At 25.1% G+C, this 11123-nt stretch overlaps 1 protein-coding gene across 1 annotated transcript; it reads right to left on the bottom strand.

Annotated features, from left to right (window-relative positions):
* Nucleotides 1-8788, bottom strand: LOC107449019 (glutathione S-transferase kappa 1). The gene is made up of 8 exons (XM_016064411.4): nt 7958-8788; nt 7732-7813; nt 5814-5914; nt 4809-4937; nt 2666-2701; nt 2461-2577; nt 504-597; nt 1-404 (listed from the first exon to the last, which is right to left on the bottom strand). Exons 1-8 carry the CDS (start codon nt 8027-8029, stop codon nt 352-354), a joined length of 684 nt encoding a protein of 227 aa, XP_015919897.1. The 5' UTR covers nt 8030-8788; the 3' UTR covers nt 1-351.
* Nucleotides 8789-11123: the final 2335 nt, after the last annotated feature.

The raw sequence follows: 11123 nt of genomic DNA, 5'->3' as shown, positions 1-11123 counted from the left end.
TTATCAAAAAAGATAAATATTTTACTTATCAAAATATTTACATAAGGTAATCATATACAAGCAAAGTGAATAACAAATATACGAAGTATATACAAATTGATGCATCAACGATTCATTGAACTAAATTTTCAACAATACCTATTAATTAAAAAACTTCTCATCTACTGAAACTCAAATTATTAAAATAATAATACATGTTGCATACACTTTATAATTACATGCTGCATTTATAAATCCAATAAGGACTGATATGTAAATAACAAGATTAAATTTAAAATAATGGTTAAAAGATCCTTATCTTTTAACAATAGTAAATATTTGGTATTACTATCATTCATTTCAAAAATTGTTTCAAAGCTTAGAAGAGGATACACTAGCTGGAGCAGGTCCAAGCCATTTTTCCCCTGCAAATAAAAACATACACATTTAGTTTTCAGTAAAAAAAAATTGCACCATCATGCCAAAATGAGCAGAGTAGGGGGAAAAAAAGTAGAAAAAGTTACCTAATACAGAAGCAAGAAGTTCAAATCTATCACTTCCAAAAAATACTTCCGGTGTACCATTTACATGGGCTACAATCATGGGGGCTCCAAATGCCTAAAACAAAAATTATAAAACACTAAAGAATAAATAGAAATTTATTTTACTCACTATATATATATAGAATGTATAAAAAGAGCTTCTCAAAAGCTTTGTATAATTAACTTCGGAACATGAAGTTTTATAAATATAGTTTCAAATTAAAAAAAAAAAAAAAAAAAAAAAAAAAAAAAAAAAAAAGGAAATTAAGTTACCTTTATCATAAGGCATGTTGACCCATCAGAGTAAAGCTTAAATTTTTTTTAATATTGATATTGAAATAATGAATATACCCAAATAAAAATAGTAAAAATACAAAAAATTTATTCAGGAAAATAACTCAAAATATAATAATTCATGCTACTTTTATGCAAAAAATTAGGTAAAAAAAAGTCAGAAAGGCAATATATCACTATGCATTGTGACTTAAAAACAAGCTTAAGCAAGCTTACATTCTATTACTAGAAATATTTTGAGAAATTGATCTACATATTGAAGGTAGATAATTTAGAAAATAATAATGTAAATATAAATACTGCTTTCACCAATGTTAATGATTTATGAATGCACAACATTTCACAATTTATTCTCATCTGATTGGAATAATCAAATTAAATTTACTTCATATTTAACAAAATATTCAGAAAATTACATTTTTTTTGAGGTTAGGATTTCTGCAGACTAGTAGGATCATTAAGGAAAAAGTTATTTAGTGGTAGCAACAATTATCCTTTTAAGTATATACCTTGGTCTTAAAATTTAAAGTTTTATTTACTATGACAAATGGATAATTTAAACACATGAATATAAGATCTACTTGTTAGGTGATTAAACTGGCAAGTGTTAAGTAGATGAAGTATTTAAAAATTCTTTCTTTAATTATTATTTTACTATTAATCTATAAAAATTTTTCTAACTATACAAGTTGGCAACTATGGGTTTGGATAATATTTTTTAAATTTATTTTATTGACTTAAATGAGGATTTTTTAATTCTCTGAGATTGCAATAAAAATTCCGAATTTATTCTGCAATTTTTCAAAAACTAAGCCTCTAAGTCATAAAATTACTTTTTAAAAAAATGAACATTTTTTATATTAGAACCATGGGTAAGTTGAGGTATGGGTTGGGTAAGCTATTTAACAGCATTATATTTATGTATGAATGTCATTAAATATGTATGAAACATACTAATAAAAATATACAAATTCATATAAAGACGTCATACAAAGAATAGTTGTTGAAATCAAATTAAAAAGCTACTAAAGTTAGACATCAGACTTTTTTTATTTTGTTTTAAAGAATACTTTGAAGTACATTACAATAAGAAATGATTTGTGGAAATAATGTAACATTTCATATGTAATAAGACAAAATTTAACAAAAAAAAATTAATAATTGTTATAGTTGTAGATGAAGGAATTCAATCTTTTATTATATTTATCAACTTACTAGTTTATTACAATTGTTTTAGAATTTAGTGTACAATATTTTTGTGTGTTTAAAATATGATAAAATATTGAAAAAGTAAATGATTAGAGAAAAACTATTTTAATAGGAAGTAAGAAAAATAAAATTAATTAAAATCTAATTTAAAAAACTATTTTAACCCGGTTTTAATTTAATGCAAGGGACAATTTAGGTAAGTAAAATAACATGAAAAGGACAAAAGAGGTTTTTAACTTCTTACTATTACTACTTGTTATGAATTTTATTATTTTCACTATTATTTTATTATTGGTTAGTTTTTTTTAGAGTTTTGAAAAAATTAAACATATGTAAACAGTAAGAATTTTTTAAAAATTCTAATACAAAATTAAGTTTAATGACGGAATACACAGTAAAACAAAAATAAACATTTAGCACAGGAACTAATACATACTCCGTAATTTAAGGCTTCATCAGTGTAGTCTTTTAATCTATCTTTTACTAGAGAACTATTCACGGTATTCAAAGCTTTTTCAAGAACTGCAGGATCCATTTTAATTGAAATTCCAGCCTTAAATTTAAATATATATATATATATATATAATTATCTGCTTTCCAATTGAAAATCTATGACAAATTTTAAATGCTGTAACACGTACCTCTCTGAAGCTTTGTAGTTCTTGAATATCTTTATGCTGTAAAAACAGAAAGATGTCATTATGACAGTAATATTAAACCAATTTAACATATTAACTTTGAAATGTATTACTGAAAGAATTTTTGCTTATTATTTCTACAGAAATGAAAAATCATAAAATATGGGCAATATTATAATGCCGTCAAACTTATTATAATAACAGGCATGGTAAAACTTTAATTATCTGAATAATAGGAAAAGGACCTACTTAGGATAACTGAAATATTTAGCTTACATAGGTAACAATGGTTTTTAAAATCTATTTTCATCAATGAATATTGAAAATTGAATTTTTTAATTATTTTGAGCTTTTTAATAGTACTGCAGTGGAGTATTAAAATTTAATTTAAAAATGAACATTTAATATATAATTTTTAGCCAAAACAGTATATCATTTTTAATTCTTTGCAGGATAAAAGATTTACAGGGAAAAAAAACATGCTAATAAATTATTAAAAGGAATGAGTAAAGAAAAATAAATAAAAAAAAGCCTGTACCTGGTAGAACTTGCAGAGTTAATTTGCAGCACTACTTATGTAAATTTCATAGACAGACAAAGACTATTTTTATAAATATTTGGTTTAATCTAACGTGTATATAACAAAATTCACAAATAAATATGGATGATTCTACAAATTTGAAATAATTTAAAACTATAAAATTTCATAAAAAATTTTTTTTGTTCAAAAATTAAAAAAAAAAAAAAAAAAAATTACTAAAATATTTTTGTGTTAGTTAATAATAATATATTATTAGCAGAGTTTAAAAGTTTTTATCTTAATTCTATATTTGTATTTTTCAAATGCATTTGAATAAAAAAAAAGCATGCAACATTCGAGAAATCTGAGTTTCAAAGCAAAAATTACATTTATTACAGTACGTACTACTGCATTACGATGACAGATAAAATTTTTCTTTGTTTTCAGCCAGCGATATCTAAATTTATATAGGCATGTTTACTGCTAAAAACTTGGATTAGAAAAGTTATCAACAAGTATTATAAAAATTAAATTATATTTTACCTTCTTTTTCTAAGTCCTGTTATCAATAATGGCTAAATACACAAATGATTTGAAAATAAAATGAATCTTAAAAGGTAACCACAAAATCATCCAAGAACAGAACAATAAGTTAGTAAGCATGTTTTTTAACAATGTTGTCACGGAAATGTTTCTATTTTAAAAACATATTTGTACTTTTCAGCTATGCAGATGCAGAAAATTCATGGCACAAATTCCAGATCTGAGATAAAGTCAGGGCCATAGCTAGAATTACTTTTAAAGGGGAGGGGGGTTCTGTTAGACCTTATACTTCTACAAATATTAAAAAAACTTAAGATCGATGAAATTAAAACAATCAATATAACAGAATGGCTATTTGTAAATTGGTAGGTAGTTATACATAAAAATATATTTATAATTAAAAAATAATTTATTTTTAACACAAATAAATTTAATGACACTGAAAATAATTGTAAAGAATTTTGTTTGACCAATAGACCTGTAATGTAAATTTTAATAAAATCTATTTAAATGTTAAAACTTTAATAGATCAATTATCAATAAACTGCAATTTTTTAAACAAAATTCTTCATGTCCATACTTTGTTTTAAAATTTTGCTTTGCTGAAATTGAAATATGCTTACAATAAATGCAAAAATAAAAATTTTAAGTTCTGAAATTTCATACTATTCCAGGTTAAATGAATGTAAAAATATTCAGTAAGAATGAAACAAAATACAGCATACTGTAAGACACTAAGCATATTTTTTAAAAAAATTTCCAATGGCAAGGCAAAAATAAACGAACAGGATAAAATGCCAAAGTTGTAGACCACTTTGCCGTTACTGGAACATTGCCCAGGGTGCACCACGAGGAGTAAGGCCCAGTGTGCACCACTGAGCATAGTAAAAATTTGTTGATGCAAAAGTAATGCATATCCTGAATAAATGATTTTTAAGAAAATTTCAGAGCCATATGAAACTTTTAACTAGATAATTATTTAAACTTGCACCAATAATTTTAGTATGCTTAATTTTTAAAGAAATTTTACATTGATATTCCAATTTACAGAAAAAAAAACATTATAATAAAACATTTACTTACATCTTTATACAAACGAAGCCACAAAGCTCGGGTTATGTTTTCGAGGTCTGTTGGGCTTACGCAATCTACAGCTGTCACAAACCTCATGACACTAAGAGTTCCATGTTTGAAAATTATATCCATTAAATTCTGAAAGGGATAAATAATAGTAAAACAACATTTAAAGTACAAGGTATCCTAATGAAAAGAGCATATTTGAAATCTAAATATATTTTAATTTCAATTAAAAATTAAGATTTCAATTAATATATGATATAATTAAAATGCTTACATTTCAATTAAAAAAAATTGCAATTGTGTAAGAAAAACACAACTAATAAATATGTTACTTTTAGTTACAGTTTTTAAGCTGGAAGTTAATAAGACAGAGGAAATCAGAATACTTGTGCCTTATTTTAATAACAGCAATTTTATTAATATATATTTTCATATCAAAAAGCATATTTTAAATAGCACATATTCTACCTAACGCCCTTAATTTACTATAATACTTAATTTATTAATTGCTAACTAAAATATGTACTCAAGTGCTTGCATTAAAATGTAATAGAAACAAACCTTTAGCTTCCTCTTTTAGTGGATAAAACATTTGTATGGGTAAAAGTGACTGCTTTATTTAAAAGCTTTATTCATGATCTACTACTTTTCATAGTACATTTGAACATTTTTTAACCCTTAAATGCATAGTGGTGTAGAATTGTATTATAAATTTAAAACCATTGTATTATAAATTTCAAACCAACCATTACGTAGCAACCTTTGCACAGTCATTTTTTTTTAAATTCTAATTTTACCTAAATATTTTTACAGTTTCCAAATGCATCTAGAATCTTTGAGTGCTCATTTCTTTATCTGTGACAATTTTCATTGTTATCATGCTATCTGAGTACAAATCCATTTTGGCACTAACATAAAAAGTATTTAGGTCTCTTAAAAAAAATATTTAGAAGGAAAAAACAAACAAAAAAAAAAAAAAAAACAGGAAATCCATTGTAAATTACTCACACTTGGCAAGAACAAAGGTACTTGAAAATATTTTTGAAGTCTTTTTAAATCTTTAGCCATATAAATTCCTTTACTAGGAACAACAGCAGGTGGTTTATTGCCTAAAAGAAATATGGATCTAGTTATAACAAGAAAGGATGTCATGCTAAAAAATGTCAACACTGAATTTTTTGATTAATTAACACGCTCTAGAATTTCTAAGCAGAATTTTCAGAAATTAATAGATCACTGATTGCAAAATGTATCTTATGCAAATGCATCAATAGTTTAGTTTTCTTCATTTTATTAGTCTATTTTTAAACCAAAAACAAATATAACAGTTAACTTAGTTTATTATTTTACAATAATCACTGAACACACCTCTAACTTTTTCTTGGAGTTATTCATATTTTTACTTATTTTTCACTTCCTCATCATTAATTTTTTTTATCTTATCTTTATAAATTTCAGTAACAAAAACATTCTTAATTTAACTCTATATCCATTATTTCGAAACATCAGAAGGGGAATACAGCAATAGTTATGAAAAAGTAGTAATTTTTTCATTTATATTTAACAAAAACTATGTTACATTTAAAAATATTAAACTTTGTTTTGAAAAATTCATTTAAAAAACAAATTGAAAATAGATATTAATTAGAAGACTAAATTTAGACCACTGACTTTTCTCAAGACTGATTCCAGTCCCATTAGTATAAATCAGATTTATAAACATATATAAAATATTCTGTAAATTATGCATTACATCATCCACTCAAGCAACAGCACGGGCACAGAGAAAGATTTTTAAAAGGAGAAGTTACACTTAATCACTAGAGTACTGAGTACTCTAGTGATTAAGTGATACACTGATACTTAATGGGTCAGTTGAATATCTAGTAGGAAGGATATTTATAGTTTCATAAAAGTAGGTAGGATATTAATAGTTTTCAATTATTTTTAAGACATAACCATAATTTACCTTGATTACAGTTATTTATACTTCATTACAGCAACTTTTGTAACAACATAAGAGCGACAAAAGAGATATTTCTGAAAACTATTAACTACACAGTAGTTATATTTTAAAATCAAAAATTATAACTATAGTTATACATGTAACACAATATGCTTCTTTTATAATAGCCAGTTTTCAAATTAAAAAAAAAACTTTCAAATGCTAATAAAAATGGGAGTAAGAGTGAATAAATCCAAGATTTATTTTCCGAAAAAGATTAATAAAGATTTGAGCTTAAGATTTTTTAATATATTATTACAACTGATAGATAAAAAAAAAAAGAAAAGAAAAAAATCCTACAGTTTTCAATAAAATTCATAAACATACAATTAACTCAATATTTTGGGTATTTGCCTTGTTGAATACTCAAAACAGAATGCCCAGGTATTACTCCTGAATAAACATCCTGTTTATCCAAATAATTCAACAGATGAAATAATGAAATGGACATATTTCCTAACAGTAAAATGAAATGAAAATTTGCAAATTTGACATAGTATAATACTAAAACTTGAGATAATACCTTCAGCACTTTATAAGGAAATATTACTATTTTGTTGGAAATATATAAGCATGCATGAAGAAAACCTTTTCTCAATTTAATTAATAAAAAAAAGTAGATAGAATTGCTCAGAATTTACAATTGGGGATTAATAAAGTAACAAATACATACATAACTATCTGTCATATATACAAAATAGGAGAGATCTTTTAATGATTAAGACTCGTTGATTCATTTGGTAAATATGTCACAACAGACTAAACTTATTTAAAGCTAAACAGTTTCTAATGCCATTATGGTAGTAAAACAGACTACATAACTTAAGATAATAAAAACAATTGACATCGAACGTAACTAGTCTTACGGTTAAAATAAATATAGCATAGATTTATAGATACAATAGTAGAATATTTGAATACCAGAAGTCTTCATAACACCAGCCAAAAGCATTGGTTTCAATTTCAACTCTATACTCCATAAAGTTTTGTAACGTTGAAGAACCTATAAATTACAATTTATTTAACATTTCAAGATGAAGAAACAGAATAACACAATACTTTTTGTTTCCAAAAATCATATTTTTTTTCAAACTGTAAACCACTCTAATAAAAGATTAAGTTTTAACAGAATATAATTACTTCTTACTTCAAAAGCAAGGAAAGAATATGGTGAAACAATATCGTAAAAAAACTCTATAAGTACAGGAGATTTTGCCATTTTTCTTCGAGTTCCTTTAAAGATTATCAGATTATAATCAAACTTTCATGACAGTTCAAAACTTCCTTTCAAACTCGAAAACAGACGATAAGAAGGAAAACAAAAGAAAAAAAATATAATCAAATTATAGTGAAAGTAATTGCGTGGCAATAGACCAGCTTGTAGCTTTGTATATCCATATATCTAATAGAGCAGAAGTGGTTGGTTTAGGGGCATTTTACAATGCATTATCCGCAGATATGATTGCCGTTCACTGACGAAAAGAACTTGATTGGTGGATTTCATTCTCCAAGGCATTCCCATTATATGTAATTCACGCACCTCCGATTGCTGTAGAGGAAATATTAGAATTTGATTGGTGAAATATATTTTCCGGCGAAAAACTCGCTTATCAGGTTTCCTTATTTTCTCACAGTGAGTGGAAGTGCGGCAGCAGCATGTAATGAGAAGGGTCATTGCTAAAATTTTACAAGTTAAACTGCTTTTTCATTTCAATTAGTTTAAAAATCAAATTTAATTTCATGTCTTAGTAGTTATGGAAGTACTGAAGAAGTATCTTACCGAATGGGGTTACCGCACTTCCGATCACTACCGGGGAAATATGAGAACCCAATTGGGGGGATATATTTCCGTCCCGTAGTGGACTGATCGTTAAGACAAGGACCCCAAACCTCGCAGACTTCGGACACGGACGGTGACGTCACTATTCCCCGGAGTCTGTTCTATACCACCGTCCGATAGCAAAACAAAATCCAAACCTCGCAACTCCCGAAGAGAGCGGTGAAGGGAATCCCAGCCCTCGAAGAAAGGTTCGGACCCTCCCCCTAGGAAGTGACGTTTTGTATCGATAGTTATAAGAAAGTGACCAATGGCTTTTGTTTATCCTTTAATCGTTCTCCCTTCGCTTAGGGGTCGTGACCTCTATCCCAGAGTTTACAGTGTTCTTTCAGAAAGAGAATGTATTCTTCTTTCATTTTGACAGTTACATACATAGTCTAAAATAAATATCTACATATCTTAATCTTTGATCTTTCTTCAAGAATTTAATATGTAGTATTCGTTTTAAACTTGTTTGCATTTTTGTATTTATTATTAGAGAATCGATTTACCTATAACTATATTTACTAACAGTTTGCCAAAAAAAAGAAATATTCTTAAAATAAAAAATAATACGTCAAATAAAATAAATCAATAATACAAATCCAATACATCTTTATTTATTACCTTTTCTAAAAATCATACTTTGAATGTTGTTTTAAATAAATGTAATTGAGTCAATTAGAAATTTTATCACTAGATTATGAAACTTTAGAAATTATATGTATATTATCGAGTGCTTTTAGATTTAAAGAACTAATGATTAATATTTAATTTCACAAAATTTTGCAATTTTCTATTTTTACTTATTTTATTATTTATAAAATTCTTATTATATTTATAATTACTTTATTACCTTCTATTATTTATAATTTTTTTTTATTATTTTTTATTATTTGCAATTGATAAAATGTGTAGCTTTATACTTATAACACTAAAATCTTTTAGTTTTAAAGCTACAATAAGTATCAAAATAACGCGCAATAAATAAACTTTAATAAATCGGTAGAATGCATGAAATAAACTTTAAACTAGCATTTTTTAAATAATTGTTAGTTTAAATAATCTTAAAAAAAAATTTGCTTTACAATTTTAAAAGAAACTGCTTTTTCAATTTTTCACTTTCTTTTTTATGATTCCTCTTTTTTTTTTTTTTTTTCGCAATTGCAAACTTTCACATTTTAATAATTGTAAGTTATTTTTTCAAGAAAAACATTATTTTCTTCTTTTTTATAATATTTTTTATAATAAATTACAATTCGCAACTCAAACAATGCAATATTTATTTTTCAAATTTAATAATTTATCTCTTTTTTGGAAATGGTATTTTCAATCGTTGTGTTATATTGAACTAGATTTGGAAAAAAATTCTCTGCAATGAATTTTTTGCCTTACATTACCCTCTTACATTAAACCCAACTCAGAAGACAAGGATGCCAAGTAGTTGTACTTTATTTAAGAATTTCATGCTAGAGTTATTAGTTACACAATTTCACTATTGTCGTTTTAACCATAATTGCAGTTCGTGATTTTTTTTATATCACAAATTCGTTTTTAAAGTTTAACTCGTTACAAGTATTTTTAATACTTTCAATTAAACACATTTTCAATTTCAAAATATTCTCAATTGTTTTTATATTTGAGGCTGGATTTTATTTTTTTCGCCTTATCATTTACCATTGTGTATGTAAATAAATTATGAAAAAGTAATTCGGAAAAATATTTGTTTTAAGTGCCACATAAATTTGTAAGAGACTTTTTGAATTAGAATTAATTGCATCAATGAGAATAACTTAAAATATTATTCGAATAATACCAAAAAAAGACTAGTATAATAATTACCAATGAATACAGGTAAAACAGAATATATTAGTTAATATTTAAAAATTAATAATACTTAGCAAATTATTAATACTTAACTAATATTTAAAAAAAAATCTCAAAACAGAGAAAACAATTATGCTTGATTTTTTCTCTCCCTAAAATTTGTAATACTAACAATAAGTATTTTCAAAAATTCAAATGTCAGACAACAGCTTAAGAAATAACTAAAAAGTTTTCTTTAGTCTAGAATTTTTTTAGTACAATTTTTAAACAAAATATTTAAAACAACGCGATTTTTTTTAGAAATTGTTTAATGTTTATTTTAACAATTTTTTTTCATAAAATATTACATAATTTTTAAAAAACAAATTTTTGAGTATATTTCGATGTCATAATTATAAGATTAGAAATATAAATAATTTTTTCTAGGAATATTGAGAACAGGAAAATTAAGGAAAAAAATAATAAAAAAAGGTTTCTTAATTATGCATCTAAATTTACAAGCAACTTTAAAACAATTAATTCAAAAACAATTTTATTAAAAAAGTTTTCTTTCTTTATATTCCGGTCTTTTTATTATGCTCTTATATGGAATCCAACTCAGAAGACAAGGGTGCCAAGTCATGAGAACTTTGTTAGAACTTTTGGGAGTTAGAACTTTTAGTTATACATT

Source organism: Parasteatoda tepidariorum, chromosome 1, assembly GCF_982258835.1.
Source record: "Parasteatoda tepidariorum strain Cologne lab strain chromosome 1, Ptep-v5.0, whole genome shotgun sequence".
NCBI lineage: Eukaryota > Metazoa > Arthropoda > Arachnida > Araneae > Theridiidae > Parasteatoda > Parasteatoda tepidariorum.
Note: the sequence above shows the minus strand (reverse complement) of the source record. Positions and strands in the feature narration are given on the sequence as shown.

Bases quoted from the DNA above. Each gene is read 5' to 3' on its own strand.
- LOC107449019 (XM_016064411.4), bottom strand. From the start codon at position 8,029: ATGGCAAAATCTCCTGTACTTATAGAGTTTTTTTACGATATTGTTTCA. The intron at 7,814-7,957 runs GTAAGAAGTAAT...TGTAATTTATAG, and splicing joins ATTCTTTCCTTGCTTTTGAA to GTTCTTCAACGTTACAAAAC. The intron at 405-503 runs GTAACTTTTTCT...TTTTATTTGCAG, and splicing joins ACTTCTTGCTTCTGTATTAG to GGGAAAAATGGCTTGGACCT.